The 18449-nt window shown below is 39.5% G+C and overlaps 1 protein-coding gene across 1 annotated transcript; it reads left to right on the forward strand.

Moving 5' to 3' along the window:
* Positions 1 to 1328: 1328 nt before the first annotated feature.
* On the forward strand, positions 1329 to 3152 carry LOC134749503 (uncharacterized). Its single transcript, XM_063684444.1, has 3 exons — positions 1329 to 1488; positions 2003 to 2231; positions 2971 to 3152. Exons 1-3 carry the CDS (start codon positions 1388 to 1390, stop codon positions 3139 to 3141), a joined length of 501 nt encoding a protein of 166 aa, XP_063540514.1. The 5' UTR covers positions 1329 to 1387; the 3' UTR covers positions 3142 to 3152.
* The last annotated feature ends 15297 nt before the right edge of the window (positions 3153 to 18449 follow it).

The raw sequence follows: 18449 nt of genomic DNA on the forward strand, positions 1-18449 counted from the left end.
GAGTCATGTCAAATTTGACATTTCCGCGATTCCAAATGTCCTCTTGAACGATCTCTTTAAGATTAGCTTAAGATATTACTTAGACATCCAATGGATATCTAGTGGATATCCCATAACGTCACAATGATTGTAGCGTGAAATGACAATTGGTTTCTTGAATCGAACTGCAAAAGATAACTAGTCGAGAACTAAACTATAACGTATCTATTAGATCTCGTATTGTTCTCGTATCTAGTAATTATCAAGTTTTTCGAATTGACCGGTCTAGGTATCAAAGGATTGATTCACCCCGCTCCGCGCCGCGCCGCGCCGCGCCGCTGCGTTCGCGTGTTATTCGCCTACGTAGTACGCTGCGTAAGATGGTTTGGCAATAAACGTGCAGAAAATTCCGAGAACATTTCATGGGAACTGCAATTTCTGAAAATTCTCTTGGGCACATTGCTAGCTAAAATAGCAGTAAATTTACTATGACAATAAGCCTTTAAACCTACTCAATTCTCTTTAGTTCACCTCGACTCGCTAAAGAAATGGAATACCCACATCGCCAAGCCCACGCTAAGTTATGGGCAGAGTACACGCCATTCGGCTGATTTTAGAATTACACACAACACAAAACGGTGACACTATTTGTTATATCAACCATAATTTATTGTATTTAGGGCGAAGCTAAATTACATTTGATTTAATGACATAAATATATCAACACTTGTGAGAAAGCGGCACTGATAAACTGCTCAAAGGATATTAAATATATTAAACGGGTAACACACGTATTGTAAGTCGAAAATTGCTCGCTACGAGGAACTTCTTCAACGGGAGCACGCGTTGGCGGACCTATAGACTATAAAGACTGAACTATAACGACTTCATTACGTAACGCTTTAGTGAACTATAATGAGTATAATGAATTTGACCAATCACGTCTAGTCCAGCCTTCAGGGCACACTTCCCATTGGCAGCGATTTGGAGGGCGTTTTTTATTTATAAGACCCCTTATTTCAAGCTTATATTATCAATTTTGGGTTTATTTCTAGTCTATAACGTAATTATATTATGTTAAATAAACACTTAACCTTAAAAACAATTAAACCTGTAAGAATTAATAATTATAAGACTATTTGGTTTATATTTTCTGAAGGTAAAATTCTACTAAGTCATTTAACACTAACAATATTTTCTGCATTTAAAATAAAGGTGTTTTAATGCACGTAAGCTGCAACCTGCAGTCCGTTTTTATTATCACGTTAGAATATTTCATTGAAATCAAATTTTTATACAAGCGATAAAAAATGCACGAGAATAATAAAACACCTTTTGCTACGATAAAACAATTTTTCCTAAGCTATGGATTGCACGAGTTTAAAGTTTTGTTTGTTATAGCAAAGAAATGAACATAATTCTTGTTTTTTGTGTAATTAAATTTGCATGGACTTTAGGCAATAGCTATAATTATGAGAAAAAGAGTTTCGGCTTAGGTAGACGCATTTTGTAAGTGTTTAAGATTTTGTTATTATTATTTAAATATCTTATTTGCACTTTTTTTCGCTGGGCACTGCTCAAGTGCTCATCTCCAGTTTTGTGGTCCGATGGTTTTTTGAAGCGCAGACACGTAGCGCATTTCGGAGGTTCAGACAGTTTTGTGCATTCCTTGATGTTGTGTCCCGATAATCCGCAGTAACTGCATGTAGAATTAGCTTCCCTGCAGTACTTGGCATAGTGAGAACAGAGCTGACATTTGTAACATCTGGTCAAGAGAGTGTAATCTCGTGCAGGGCAGCAAGACCAGTTGATAAATACGCGCTGTTTCTGAATGAGTATTCTTCTTACTTCGGCTGAGCACTTTAATATACACGGTGGTTAAAAATAAAGTGCATTTCCGTTGCCAGGGAGGTTTTGGGATTATACTGAGCAAGTGTTACTATGAGACCGCAGAGCAGCATAATCCTAAAACCTCCCTGAAATTCTTCTTGCGTAGCGTTTTTACTTTACTTTTATATTCCAGCCCTCGAATAAACCCAACCCAACTGAAGTATCTTCCAATGTTCGACACCGCGCAGCGCCCAAGCCCCCTCCCCTCTCCAAAGAGGAGCCTATTCTCCGGCTCCAACTACCAAAATCTAACGCAAGGGTTCCACATAAAGGGCAATAAGCGGGTGTATAATAAGCTGTTCGATTATCCAGCGAGGGAGCAAGGGCAGCAAGCGTTTTTTAGAGGGGATCATGATTGCATTGTAAGTTTAAAAAACATACATCTGTAATTTGGCAAATACCAGAACAGTGGACGATTTTTACTATTTTTTATTTAGGTAGTGTTTTTCTAAATAGAAATACCTTGATAAATGCGGGTAGGCTGTATCAGACACACAATGGTTTACGTAAGACAGCTATTGAAAAGGCGTAAGGCCAAGCTCCGCGTAGGGCCGAAGGCTGACAGCTGCATGCTTCCTGCGACTTACAAATATCTACATTGCGAAGGCCGAAAGATGAGCTCGCGTAAGGCCGAAGGCTAGAAGCATCTGACAAGTGCACGCTCCTTGCAACTTCCATAAGCATATTTATTGCGAAGGCCGTAGGCCAATCACTGCGTAGGACCAAAAGCATCCGGGAGAGGCGCCCACAAGCGAGGCTGAAGGCCGAGTTGTTCCTTAACACATAAGCGCTTAACACTGAAGGCCGAACTCCGCGTAGGGCCAAAAGCCCGGAACGTCCGACAGGTACATGCTTTCTGCAACTTCCACAAGTAGGTATCTTATTGCGAAGGCTGAAAGTTGAAGGCCCGGTTGCGTTGGTGCGTGCTTAAACTCGAGGCCTAAAGCCGAGTGTATGTAGGTACCTAATATACTTACCGCGCTATAACACTTATCGTTACATCTGGTTTTTCCGACCCTTTCTAGGAGTTTTTAAAGACGTTTCACGTCAATACATTTCGATCGATTGACATCTTTAATCGGAAATAATATTCTATTCCAGCTGAGCAGACTGGCGGTGGATACTGGCGGGTGTCTCCCAACTCTACTGCGCGGGGGGGTGGGGTACCGGTATTTCCTCGTACTCGTGCGCGCACCGACCGGACACCGGATGAAAGGGCGCGTGCGTGCGTGGTGCCGGAACACTAGCGACGAGTACGCGGCGGCTTGGTAGCTTACATGTGATAAATATAGAATTGGTTTATTTATGTTGAGATTTTTTCCTTCTATTGTTATGTCCAGCGTTCAAAAATACAGCAAACCACCTCTGCATACAAATTTATATATTATCATGCACGGGTGCTAAGCTAATAGATTTATCTACGCACATACCATTAGTTACAACTAATTTTACGATGAGAACTTTCTTATTGTCTGTGATGGTAGTAGGTAAAATCTGTACTTTAATGTTATTTTACAGTATCGATTTTTGTAAGGTTAAAAGAGTATAAAAAATCTTGAACAGCTCAAGTGGGTCTCTATTTTTTTTTATAAACTGATCGGCGATTGGCCCTAGTCACACCTGGTGGAAAGTGAAGACAGGGCCTAAGATGGAGCTCACCGTTTCAGTAACAACAGCCTATTCACTCTTGTTTTAAAGAGACCGAGGTCATATTGATCAGGGAATACAGATGGCGGGAGCGCATTCAATTCCTTAGCCGTCCGTACAAAAATTAGTCTAGTATCCATAGATATTAAAACAGTTATCAATACAAAATGTCATTTCATTTTTTTTTATATAAACCGCACGATATTAAATTTTGATCTCGAGTGACATGAGAATAGGGACTGCATTCGTTTGTCTATGAATAATAAAAAAACTACGGATGCGTGACATGCGTGCAAAAAGTTTTCGTTTACCGCCATTTGATGTAGGTACAGTTTATCTTAAAATTAGTTTTCAGTATAAAATTTATTTGTTTTGTTGTTTTTAAACAAACTTAAAGCAAAAGCTTCGTGTATAATGAGCGATATAAGATATTTCATAGACGCCACCTCTCATATCTGCGAGTTCCGCCAGAGAGCAACGTTACGGTGCCCCATGTCTGCTGAAATATGAGGTTATTAGTAAATATATCACAGAAAGTTTAATACGAGTATGGGTGATAATAAAGTAGTGTATGTAACTGTAATTAGGCATTAAAATACGAGTGTGAGTTTAAGAAACGAACGAAGTGAGTTTCGTAAAAGGATCACACAAGTGAGATGCTTTTAAGAAACACGACTCACGACTTCTAAGAAACGCACGATTCACTTTATTCGTTTCTTCTAGTCTTAACAATTACAGGCCTATCTCTCTGGCTACGATAATCGGCAAAGTGCTCGAGAGGCTATTACAACCCGAATTGACTAGGAATCTTAAAATTGATCAGGCGCAGTTTGGTTTTCGTCCAGGACTTTCAACGGATTCTGCAATATTAGGTCTGAAGTACACAGTGAATCACTATGTTAAAAGAGAGACGTCAGTGTACGCGTGCTTTTTAGACCTCAGCCGCGCTTTTGACTTAGTCAACTATGATTTGCTGTGGAAAAAGCTTTTCACGTCTGGAACACCTCCCGAGGTTGTAGGTCTGTTGAGGTTCTGGTACGAGAACCAAACTAACAATGTAAAATGGGGTGACGCACAGTCTAACGACTACAGGCTAGACTGTGGAGTGCGCCAAGGTGGGTTGACATCTCCGGACCTATTCAACCTATATGTCAACGACCTTATCGGGGAGCTGAGAAGCTCTAACGTCGGTTGCCACATTGGTAACGTATGTGTTAACAATCTGAGCTACGCAGACGATATGGTGCTTCTTAGCCCCTCGATAAATGGTCTTGTAAAGCTGCTTAAAATCTGCGAACACTATGCCAGTACGCATGGCCTAAAATATAACGTGCTTAAGACCGAAATGCTCGTTTTTAGGTCAGGGAAGGGTCCGGAGGTGATACCTACGGTGTGTATGAGTGGTGCGCCAATTCGGGTTGTAACGAGCTTCAAGTACTTGGGACACATCCTGAGCGAGTACTTGAAAGATGACGCCGATATGGAGAGGGAGCGCAGGGCTCTCGCGGTTCGGTGCAACATGTTGGCTAGACGGTTTGCGCGTTGTTCGAGTGAGGTAAAGGTGACCCTGTTCAAAGCCTTTTGCCAATGTTTTTATACTTGTCAGCTTTGGAACAGGTACACCAGGCACTCCTTCAACGCGCTGAGGGTACAGTACAACAACGCCTTTCGTATTCTGTTGAAACTACCGCGTTTCTGCAGTGCGAAGGGCATGTTTGCGGACGCGAGAGTCCCTGACTTTTTCGCCATTCTGAGAGCCAGGTCGGCTGCCTTCCGGGCGAGACTGCTAGCCTCTAACAATGAAATTCTGTCACTGGTAGCTAAAGACTACAGTGACGAATTTAACAAACATTGGCGTAAACTGCACCGGTCCGAGAACGGCCATCTTTAGACCATAAGTTTGTAAATGTTTTATTTCATTGTTTTAGGTTGTAAGTTTTAGTATTTTGCACTGTATTTTTTGTTTTTTTTTTGTAAATTGTAAAAATTGGGTTTCTTGCCTGCCAAATAAATAATTTATTATTATTATTATTATTATTAAACCCATATTCGTATATTAATGTCTTTCATTATGTAGCAGTCACATAAACTACTTAATGAAACAAATATTCCTCTTGGATCATTTTAATGAAGTCTGTCAAAAAATACATTTGAACATACAGCAGTTATATAAAAAGTATGTACCTGATGGCCAGTTTCAACACTCCCCCTACATCAGGGCAGGCTTACTTATCATGCCCAACAAGGTGCGTGCTTTAAGGAAGCTTTCCTTGGGCAAAGCTTTTGTCAACGTATCCGCTACTTGCTCTTTGGATGGCACGTAGAGGACATCTACCTTCTTTTCGTGGTGCAGTTCTTGCACGAACTTATACCGTGTGTCTATATGCTTAGTCTTGAAATGAAACACAGGGTTTTTGACTAGCTTGATTGCACTTTGGTTGTCCACAAACAAAGTAGGTATAACGTCGAATCCTCGCACTTCTTTGTACAGACGATTGAGCCATATTACCGTCTGGGCTGCTAGGCTGGCTGCAACAAATTCTGCCTCGGTCGTTGAAAGGCTCACACATCTTTGCGTTTTTGAAGACCACGACACTGCTCCCATAACCTAATGAAACAAATATTCCTCTTGGATCATTTTAATGAAGTCTGTCAAAAAATACATTTGAACATACAGCAGTTATATAAAAAGTATGTACCTGATGGCCAGTTTCAACACTACTATTACTGGCTGGTACACTTGTTTACGTCGTGTTGATAAACAATAAAATGATAATTAAATGGAAAAAACAATTGACGACGCCGCGATACATTATAACGCAATCACCACCAATTTATCCCCTAACTAGTGTAAATTACAAAATAATGTATCCACGTGGAATTTTTCCATCAAGTAGCAAATAAACACTTCCGTTAGACAACATGGCGGCGTTTCCGGCGCTGACACGCCAGCAACATCCTTGGTAAACAATTTAGCGTTTCTATAATAACACAGACTACATACTATAATAAGAAGTGGTTCGGAAAAAAAGTGGCACATTACCTATGTGGATATTTCATTATTTATTGTGATAATTTTTAAGCAGTGAATTTTTTATAGTAATCTAGAGATACAATTTTATAAAATCAAATACAATCGTATTTAAAATAAAAGGGCGAATTCAAGTTTTCGCGTTTTATATTACATCTCTCCTAACACTTTTTGGACAGCGTCTACTAAGAGAATTTATGAGGGGTTTCTCATGAACAGTTTTTTCTTTAAGTTTGATGAGCTAATTACTACCTTACTAAATTGTCTTTAGTTCAATATTTAACTAATAATAGTGATTATTTAAATTTAACGATATATATTTCAAAACTATAATATATTTAAACTATATTTAAGAACTAGAGTTGCAGATGTAGGCGTCAAGACCGCTAAGCTTAAGTGGGACTGGGCGGGACATGTCTGTCGCATGGCCCGGAAAGGTGGGCCAAAATGGTTACTAAGTAGGACCCACGGAGCACCATAGACGGTGCAGGCCGAGGTTCAGGCAGACCAAAAAGGAGATGGCGGGACGACTTGGACGCATTCTACCTCAAATGGTGGGAAAATGCCGATGACAGGGTCGAGTGGAGAAAACGAGGGGAGGCCTTTGCCCAGCAGTGGGACACCAAAGTAGGCTAATTAAAAAAAAAAAATCAAAAAGGGGGCCGCTATATACTGTATTTTGTATTTAAGTAAGTACCTTTTGAATACATCAAACTTCTTTTTATGTTGTTGGATTTGTCGATCTATGAACTCAAAACAAAAACTGCCTTTTTAACTTTGGACGCATGGATTCACGAATCCAGCAACGTAAAAACTATTATAATGTATTCAAAAGGTACTCAAATACAAAATACTTTTTAAATATATATCGTTAAAATATTTAGATCAGTACGGTTTCACTCACTATTAGTTTTAGTCGCTTTTGGCGACATGTTTCGGATTCTTTGGGAATCGTTCCTTAGGCGCGAGGCACGGCGGTTGTACGTACTGATCTAAATATTTTGAAATATGTCTAACGATAGTTACACATATTTAACAGAACATAACAGAAAAAGTAAGGGCAAATCGCCTAGCATGGTACGGGCATGTTATGCGGAGGGATGAAAGTCATGTGACGAGAAAGGTATCAAGAATGAATGTGGAGGGAGGTACGAGGAGAGGAAAACCGAGGAAAAGGTGGATGGACTGTGTGAAAGATGATATGAAACTAACGCAAGTGAATGATGAGATGACGGGTGACAGAAAGGTATGGAAGAAAAAGACATGCTGCGCCGACCGCAAGTGAATGGGACAAGGGCAAGCGAATGATGATGATGTCTAACGATAGTTTAAGTTCGATCTATCGTTAAATTTAAATAATCACAAATATTTACCAGTGGCGCTAGTGAGCACGTTGATCTCTTAAGTTTACTGCGATAATTTTAACTTTACTGTTGGACATCCCCAGCAAAGTGACTCAGGTATACGTACTATGGAATACCCTTTTCTCAAACTACTGGTAAGACAATTCAGATCTTTCACGCCAAGGATTAACCCCAAACTGAACGTTCCCGATAAAACCCTCATCATGCGGTTCAAACTAACCTGGTTCACTCAATATTTTTATATTAACCAGGATAACTGGACCCCTGAAACATGGATCGTCAATCATGTAGATACATGTAGTGACAATGGCAAATCGACGTGGATTTTTCGTTATAGCGGTGAGCTGGGTTACTACAGGAAATATCTATGTGAGTTTACTTGTAAGAAAATTATAACTATTAGGGTGCCGAACAGAAAAGCGCTGGTGGCCTAGCGGTAAGAGCGTGCGACTTGCAATCCGGAGGTCGCGGGTTCAAACCCCGGCTCGTACAAATGAGTTTTTCGGAACTTATGTACGAAATATCATTTGATATTTACCAGTCGCTTTTCGGTGAAGGAAAACATCGTGAGGAAACCGGACTAATCCCAACAAGGCCTAGTTCCTCTGGGTTGGAAGGTCAGATGGCAGTCGCTTTCGTAAAAACTAGTGCCTACGCCAATTCTTGGGATTAGTTGCCAAGCGGACCCCAGGCTCCCATGAGCCGTGGCAAAAATGCCGGGACAACGCGAGGAAGATGAGGCTGCTGAACAGAGACGAGTGGAAAAAGAGGGGGGGGGGGGGCTGCGGCAAAGCAGTCATGGTCGGGGGAAGAAGTACCAAATGTCTGTATATCTAGTCACTAATTTCACCTGTACAGTTTGAGTTTTTGACTCGCTCGGATTTAAAAAGCACGGGGTCTGCCGCGAACCACGTTCGACGTGTTGCCTCTCTGTCGCACTTGTAAATTCGTACGTAAGTGTGATATGATAGGGAGGCAATTACAATACGAGCGTGAACACAAAAGAGTATGGGTATCTGATACGCACACCGGCCACAAAGGAGCAATTTTGAAGAAATTACGAACACAATAGGTTGGATGTGTTCACGGATTTAGTTTTCGGGTCATTCTTCAGCTGACAAATGGTAAGAGGTTAATGGTTTGCGAGAATTATGAGGATTTTCGAGATACATTAGCTGACTTGAATGATTTTTAGGGTGCCGTACCCAAAGGGTAAAAACGGGACCCTATTACTAAGACTCCACTGTCCGTCTGTCTGACTGTTTGTCTGTCTGTCCATCTGTCTGTCCAACTGTCTGTCACCAGGCTGTATCTCATGAACCGTGATAGCTAGACAGTTGAAATTTTTACAAATGATGCCGCTATAACAACAAATACTAATAAAAAAAGCCGGCCAAGTGCGAGTCGGACTCGCCCACCGAGGGTTCCGTACTTTTTAGTATTTGTTGTTACAGCGGCAACAGAAATACATCATCTGTGAAAATTTCAACTGTCTAGCTATCACCTATCACGGTTCATGAGAAACAGCCTGGTGACAGACATACGTAGGACAGACGGACAGTGGAGTCTTAGTAATAGGGCCCCGTTTTTACCCTTTGGGTACGGAACCCTAAAAACTAGGGATTCAGGAATCGAGTTATTCGATAGTATGTACAGTCACGTTTCGTTCATTAAATTAAAAGCGAATTCGATTTCAATATTATTTTAGCGCCTACGATATCGTGCCGGCAAAAATGTTTTTATTTTCGGCTCCAAAATTTACGCAAGTAATGATGCTTACAAGCCTGCAAAAAGATCATTATGCCCCGTTTTTAGGGTTCCGTAACTCAAAAGGAAAAGACGGAACCCTTATAAGATGAAAATGAAAAATGCAACATGCTGAGATGAGGCCATTTCGTGGCACTTTAATCTTATTTTATGTTCTCTTTTATATTATGTAATGTCTTGTCTGTTTGTGCTTACGAATAAAATCTTATTTTATTCTATTCTAAAAATGATTTATTGGTTACACAATAGGTTTTAAGTAGAACCCAAACATAAGAACCTTCTTTTAAGTAAGCAAATACTTGTGCCAGGAGGCTCCGCTCTTCCATTAATAACAAGGTTTACCATAATTATCTTAAATCTTAAGCTTATACTTAATATAAGGTAAGATAGGTACATTAGGTACTTTAAATTAGAAACTTAATTTAATTTAATACATATCAGTGTGTTGTCCGTCCGTCTGTCTATCTGTCTGTCAAGACCCTTTATCTCAGGAACGCGTGGAGGTATCGAGTTGAAATTTACACATATACTCAGGTCTGTGGTCCCTTGTAGCTGTGAAAAAATTTAACTTCTAAGTCAACGTAAAAAAGATACGGCCGTTTATGCCGCAGAAAACGTACATTTCGACACTTAAAGGGAATCAAAATTGATAGGGTACTTCCAGTTGACCTAGAACTATGAAGATAAGATAAGATAATTATTTATTTGCTTAAACATAGCATAGTAATTTTAAGTTCACATAATCATTATAATTATTATAATTAGTATCACATGTTTAGCCAATGGCAGCATGCTAATATTGATCTTAAAATTAAGCTATGTACATTATTTACATTAACAATAAACTATTTACATAACATTGATTTTCCATTGAAATTTGGCAAGACGTCTTACACTACAAATACAGGGAAAAATTTGAAAACTGTAAATTTGTAAAAAAATTGTACGGAACCCTCGGTGGGCGAGCGACTCGCACCTGGCCGGTTTTTCATAACGGCCATAAGAGTCGGTGATTAAGCGGGTAATCAAGCGGTTTTTTGTGACCTTGGATATATTTAGGGTTTCAAGGTAAATTATCTGCAGAGGATGAACAATTTTGAGGATATATAACTGTACCTGCTGCTGCTGCTGCTGCTGTGCCTGCGTGTATGAGGAATGTTATGAAAGTGAAGGAAGCGAAAGAGGTATGTCAGGATCGTAGCAAGTGGAAATCCGTGGTCTCTGCCTACCCCTCCGGGAAGTAGGCGTGATTATATGTATGTATGTATGTATAACTGTACAAACTAACAAACAACCACCACGGGTTGCCACTTTGAACGGCCTCCTTGCCTTGTCGGTATAGTTAGTGACTCTGCCTATAAAGCAGGAGGTTCTGGGTTCGAAGCCTGGTAAAGGCATTTATTTATGTATTTATTACTTACTAGCTTTTGCCTGCGACTTCGTCAACGTGAAATTAGTAATTTGCGTAACTTAATTTTTAAACAAATCTGCTTTTACCTAAAACCATTTCTTTGTTACCCCTAAATTTGACAAGTAAGTAATTTCGTCGGTGACTCTGACTGAACGACTCTATAAATTTCCACCCCAATTTTTACACCCTTAAGGGATGATTTTGGGGGTAAAAGTTATTCTATATCCCACACCTCAAATTATCCCCATACCAAGTTTCATCTAAATCGGTTAAGCGGATTCCCCATACAAATACATAGTATTTCAATTAACACACATATGGCACAAGACGCGTGTACCTCAGACGTGCCGTTCACACATAGAAACGCAAGTGATTTTTGATGTATAGCGTGTCCGCCCTGTGCCTATGGGGTCAATTAAACCACTCTTCCACATTCTCTTTAATTCCCTATCATTACGTAACCATGGGCGATAGGCTCTTCAAAAACATTTTATTTAAAAACTAAATAAATAATAATATAATAATAATAGGCACATAGGTACCCTTCTAACTCTAAAAATAAAAGTTACAGGTGGTCCTACTCTATTTCTGACCTACAATCTAGTTTCACGTTGGCAATAGGATTTTTAGTATTTCCACCTAGAATGCCGCTATTATATATCAAGTTACATATCGCATGGCTTCCTGCATTGTGGTTGCTGACGGTGGATTTTATATTACGTGATATTACCTATCCTCCCCGCCCGCCCCGTTCGCCGCGAAGAGACCTCGTGTTACATTTTGATCCCTCTAACTCCTCAACCTAAATTTTATTAGGGTTCCGTACCCAAAGGGTAAACGGGACCCTATTACGTGCTATTACTAAGACTCCGCTGTCCGTCTGTCTGTCTGTCACCAGGCTGTATCTAATGAACCATGATAGCTAGACAGTTGAAATTTTCACAGATGATGTATTTCTGTTGCCGCTATAACAACAAATACTAAAAACTCACATACATATATACAAACATGAACGCTGAAAACATTACACTCTCTTTTTTGGGCAGTCGTGTAAAGAGTACGGAACCCTCGGTGAGAGAGTCCGACTCGCACTTGGCCGGTTTTTTATCTATCAGGCATTGCTTGGCTTCTTTCTTACCCTGCGTCTTACGTAAGCGAAAACTCGCGAACGCGTAGCGAAGCGGCGCGGAGCGGCGCGGCGGGTCTACGGCGTTCGCGTTCACAACGAGATCGCCCACGTAGGTCTTCTATATAAGTAGGTACTGATTCACCCCGCTCCGCGCCGCGCCGCGCCGCGCCGCTTCGCGTTCGCGTATTGTTCGCCTACGTAGTACAGTGAATTTTTCTGCTTTTAGACTCATTATTTGTTTACTTTTAACTTAACTCATTCTTTTTTGTATTCGTAATAAAGACAGGTGAAAATGTATACCTATACCGAAACCAATAAGCGCCACTTGCATCATTCCACTAACCCGGGGTTAACCGATTAAACCCTTAACCCAGTGTCAAATTATACTGGGAACCATGGTAACTCCAGGTTAACCGGTTAACCCCGGGTAAATGAATGGTACAAGTAGCCCTAAGACATTTAATAAATTTAATGTAAATTATTTCAATTTTATTCAATAAACATTACCTACTTAAAAAGTTTAACAAGTTTAAAAGAGAATTCTTCAAGCACTGGAAAGTAGTAACAAAATTTGTATTTTGTTTAAATTTTACTTTTATGCGTAGACTCCATAACGAGTTTCTATTGAAACCAAATAAGATAAAGACGTCGCTTTGAAACACGACTTGAATTTCTTGAAATCATCACTCGAAAAACTATTTCCAACTTTCAAGACTAAACCACAGAAATATAATCTTAATAGAGCCCGCAAACGCTACGATATATTTTTTCATAATTCGTTACGAAGCTAGTTTACATGGCCATTTGTGGCTTTCCATTAGAGAAGGGTCCTTAAGCATAGGGTATCTTCTCTAATGTAAAGACACACTTATTTTCTACAATTATCAAAACTAGAATAAGCTATGTACCTATACATAGCTTTATTTTCCTAATTATTATTATTTTGACTAATTAATGTATTGTGCTTTAGTTGACTTGTTTTTATTTTTATTACCTATAATAGACCCTTACCTTAATTACAATATGTAAATTAGAATTAATAGAATAGAAAAACTGTACTATTGTGTGCCCTTACAGGGTGTCATGAACTGGCTATATAAAATGTAACACCTTATTATGTACATGACAATGCAATATTGAATAAATGACAAAAATGACTAGATTTGTATTTGATATTTATTAATGTTAATGGATGGATTATTTTTATGTGGTTTAATTTTATTATCTAGATACTCGAGCTTTTCCAAAGTTATTGAATGCCTAAGTTTTTTATTTATTATAAACTGATACTCGTGTAAATCGCAAATAAAACAAATACACAATTGTTTGACAGTCAATTTGGATCAACATAATAAAATGTGACGTTTTCAATCAAAAGGTATCACATTGACGCTTACCGTAAGGACGAAAATTGCTTGTATCTTTATATGAAAAACCTGTCAGAGCGTCCTTATGGCAAGCGACAATGTGGTACCTTTTGCTTAAAATCGACACAAATACGTACTTATAAGTAGTACTATTAGTTATTCTGTGCTTATAACAGATAACTTTTTCTAATGGTAAGCGGAATCCTCAATCTAAGCCCCATAAGTAATACTTCTTGAATTGAATTGAAAGGTAGCTCATGCGTGTTGCCGACCCTTTTACGTTTTTCGAGTATCCACCAGGCACAAATGCAGGTTCCTGGCTGCCAATACTGTGTTTCTGGGTGGAGAGGTCTGCCGGTGTGTCTTTCGTATTGTGTGAACTGTGAGTACTGTGACTAGAACACCCAAGTAAAAGTAACGCGAATAAGTTGCCTACAGTAAAATTGTCTTTCTAAAGTTTTCTGTCTATGGTAAAGGTAAAACTAAACGTAGGTAACTTTCGGATTTAGATTGCACCAGAATTACTGCTGCAGTATTGCAGCGCGACATAACTGCCGACTGCATTGCTGGCACAAATGTAAAAAATCCTAGCAGCAACATCGATTTTTACATTTGCGGATTTGATTTTGACATTTCGCACGCTTGGTGTTTACAGAAAACGCTGAAGCACCTATTAAGGATGACTCCCGATAGAGCGGGCCTGATCCGGGCCGGAGCTTCCGACGCTTCGTGTTCTATGGAAAGCATGATTACCGGTCATCTGTCATAGAAAATTAAACGCCGAAAGGGGTCCGGTTTCGGCCCGGTCTAACGTGAGTAATCCTTTAAGACACATGTCTGTGGCCAAAACTGAAACTCGAGAAAGTATTAATATTCGCGATAAACTGAGCGCGAGGCTGAAAGTGCAGAGTGGATATTAAATTTAAAATTGCAGCGCAGGCTGGGAATTAAATATAACGGCATTCTGTTTACCGTCTAGCAGCTGACCTTACCTAAAAGATTTGATAGAAAATCTTTAATATTTTTATTTTTGGAAACCCCAATGGATACGGCATTCCCGCCAGACCATACCGTAAAATGGGGAGAGAAGGTATGAAAGGGGGGTGAGAATGAACGTTCATTTAAAACCTAACAACGTGTTGAATTTTGTAACAAAATCAAGTCAAATAAATAGAAAACAAGAAATTGACCACAATATATTGGACACAAAAATAAATGTAAATAATAAAGAAATACAGGATCACAAAGATTGAAAATGTAAGATTTTATGTCCCGTTGTCTGTAATCAAATCTTGCAAGTTAAATTTGACCCATGCACGACGTACAACCGCCGCAAACGCTCGTGCTTGAAGAAGGATTCCCAAAGAATCCGAAACATGTCGCCAAAAGCGACTAAAAATAATAGTGAGTAAAAACCGTACTTATCTAAATATTTTGAAAGTTGACCCACTTACCGGTTTCCGATGTAGCTGAAATATTACAAATATTTGTTCCTGAGTTATGGATGTTCCGGCTCGGATTCGGTTCCTAAGTACACCAGATGCTTACTTTATGCCAATGATCTGAAGCTGATTTATGGTGTACGGGAGATGTCGGATTGTGTGTCACTGCAAGATGATATATTATTGACCGAGTTCATCAGTGGAGTATCAATAACCGATTTTTTTTAATGCTGCAAAATGTGCGCTCATGACATGGCCCGTAATCTACAATCCTACCCTCAACCACGTATAGTGTATTAATAGGGTACCACTTAACAAATGATTTTTTATGACGAGCAGCGTAAATAAGACCACAAAATGTCATTGCTGTAAAGTCTTTAAAGTGTGTGATTTCCTAACGTAAAAACAAACCGTCCAAGTGCGAGTCGGGCTCGCGCACGAAGGGTTCCGTAACATTACGCAAAAAAAACGCGCAAAAAAATCAAGTTTGTTGTATGGGAGCCCCACTTAAATATTTTTTTTCTGTTTTTAGTATTTGTTATAGCGGCAACAGAATGATGATGATGATGAATCATCTGTAAAAATTTCAACTGTCTAGCTATCACGGTTCGTGACAGATTGACTGATGACAGACGGACAGACAGACAGACAGCGAAGTCTTAGTAATAGGGTCCCGTTTTTACCCTTTGGGTTCTTTCCACAGGCAACTAATACTCATCGAGACAATTCTAACAGCCCCAAACAAAATTCGTTTTTCGTTGTTTTATCACAGAGTTCCCATGGCTACCTCCTGTTATATTGCATTAATATCATAATATTGCATTGTCATCCGATTTACATACGAGTATGTATGCAAAATTTCAGCCCAATGTCCAACCGAAGTCGGGAAGTGGGTCAAATTTAGCTTCCAAAATTTGACCCACACTAACATAGGTTAACATACTAACAGGGCAAGTTAAATAAAAGATTGTAAATACCAGAATCGGCCTCCAGTTCTTAGAAACATCGGTTCGTTTTTAAAAGCAACTTCACTGAGGTGGAGGGGAAACAAAGCATAGTTTACCATGTCAAAGTTTCCGGTTGCATTGCAAAATACTATTCACCTGCAGATCAGATAGATAAAGCATTTAAATAAAGACTTGCTTGTTACTAACCAGCAGAATACTCGCCCCATTTTAATTGTACGTTGTACTTCAGTTTCTGATTAATTTGGACATATTTATGTTATTTTTACTCAGAATCACGAGTTATTTCGATCCAAAAAGGATAAAAAAGTACTAATAGAATTCCGTAAAATCTATCAACGTTTATTATCTGGGAATATGCAATATTGATATTAAATTATACACGTACCACCTCAATGTTCTCGGTAAAAACTCCTTCATAGTATTTCATCCATAATTTACTATAATTAATAGTAATGTAATGAGCTTAGCTTACCGGGATTTCAATCCGGGCCTCCTGTTTTGTAGGCAGGGTCACTATACCGATGTAGTTGGTCAAACCAAATTGTCAGTAAATAAGAACAAAAAACTATACTCATCCTTTTCTTTTGGGTGCTAGTAGTAGTGTAAGACAAAGATGATTCTCTTTGTCTATGTTTGAAATGAGACAGTTCTTTGACAAAACATAAAATCTTAAAAGCTAAAAATAATTTCGGCTACACAGTTTTCTGTTCCGTCGCGTGTTCTGGTATACGATTCGGCAGATTTCTACGGAACCGCCGAAATATCACACCCCAGTATATCCTTTGGACCCGGGTATGTCCTTAAACTACGTCCAAAAGAGAGGTATGGGCACTGCGAATGTCATCTCGCTTTGTGCGGTAGGGCACAGCACAGCGGATTTCATTCCAGATCTAGAGCAGACCCCAACTGCATGGGGAAGTACCTCCACCTTACAGAAAACCGCAGCCAAATAACACTAGACCCTACTCATAGTGTTGTGTTCCTGCCGGTGAGTAAGGTTGCCAGAGAGCTCAACGAGGGTGCGGTGTTAGGGTCACCAACGCGCATGAAACTCCTCTGGAGTTGCAGGCGTACATAGGCCACGGAGACTGCTTAACATCAGGCGGGCCGTATGCTTGTTTGTCTAAAAAAAACACCCTTCGGCCAGAAGTCTGCGCTCGGGATGGTTTCCAACAGCGGCCACGGTAGGCGCACCACGAACGAGCTGAAGAGCACGTAATGGCATTTTGTTCTTTGACAGTGCGTGGAGCAACCCGACAAAATTAATTAGTTTTAACTCGTTAGAGATACCCGCATCGCTTCCGCGATAGTTTGGCCGGATATAACCGGGTACCAGTAGTTACCGGCTCATTAAAACTTGCGGCCGTCGCTCGACCGACTTACCCGATATGGCATGTGGATATATTATATGATATCACTAGCTTCTGGCCGCGACCGTCGTCTGCGTGGTATGAATGGTATGATGATGATTGATAAAAAATATCCTGTTTTTTAGGACTTCGAATATAATATAAGTGCAAGTGTTATTTCAAACGTCAAACTTCTATGGAATTATGATGTATAGATAACACTTGCACTGCGTGTGCTATCAAAATCGTTGCAGACTTGTCTTGGTCTAGCTATTTTGCTGTAAATTATACGTGAAATAAAACTTCATGCGTCAGAAGTTAAAAAGTAAATAAATTGAATATATTAAACCGTCTACGAGTATAAAGCCTCTGCGTCGTCTGTGTCGGGCCACCAACGCGAGCGCTCTGAAAATGCTCCTCGTTATGGAGCAATCATCATGTCGAGCAATCATCGACTTCATAAACGTGAGTGACCCGGTTTAATATATTTAATATGTCACGGAAGTTTTGTTAATAAAATAAATAATAAACCAAAAGATTGCCCAAAAGATATTCCTGGCCATTCAGCGAGGTAATGCCGCCAGTATTTTTGGCACATTTGGTCCGGGGCATAATCAGAGTGGGGGTTAATATTGTATTTGTTGTCATTTAGTTTCACTTCTTCGTAGGTTTATTTTAATTTATAAGTAATTTGTATGTTTTATTGTTACTCTGGTTTAAATTTTTTACCTACATTTGATTATTAAGCATAAATTATTCCTTAAAAAAATTAAAACGTTTTTTTACGCTGAAAAAATCGAGTACTTAAACCTAGAGCCGATAAAACACAATTATGTTTATAATGCAAAAAATCTCGTGTTAACGTCTTCATAAAAAACTGATTTATAGTACCATGTTGACGGGAACTTAGCGATATCGCTTAGCGAACAAGCCATTTCGTTTGAAGTGGCAATTTACTTTAAAAACGTTTGAATAACGACTTAAACGCTGCTTATTTTTAGGGTTCCGTACTAGGGTAAAAACGGGACCCTATTACTAAGACTCCACTGTCCGTCTGTCTGTCTGTCCGTCTGTCTGTCACCAGGCTGTATCTCATAAACCGTGA

This window comes from Cydia strobilella, chromosome 18, assembly GCF_947568885.1.
Source record: "Cydia strobilella chromosome 18, ilCydStro3.1, whole genome shotgun sequence".
Taxonomy (NCBI): domain Eukaryota; kingdom Metazoa; phylum Arthropoda; class Insecta; order Lepidoptera; family Tortricidae; genus Cydia; species Cydia strobilella.

Coding starts and splice junctions, on each gene's coding strand:
- LOC134749503 (XM_063684444.1), top strand. CDS start 1,388: ATGAACATAATTCTTGTTTTTTGTGTAATTAAATTTGCATGGACTTTA. Junction 1,489..2,002: donor GGCTTAGGTAGACGCATTTT/GTAAGTGTTTAA, acceptor TTTATATTCCAG/CCCTCGAATAAACCCAACCC. Junction 2,232..2,970: donor GAGGGGATCATGATTGCATT/GTAAGTTTAAAA, acceptor ATTCTATTCCAG/CTGAGCAGACTGGCGGTGGA.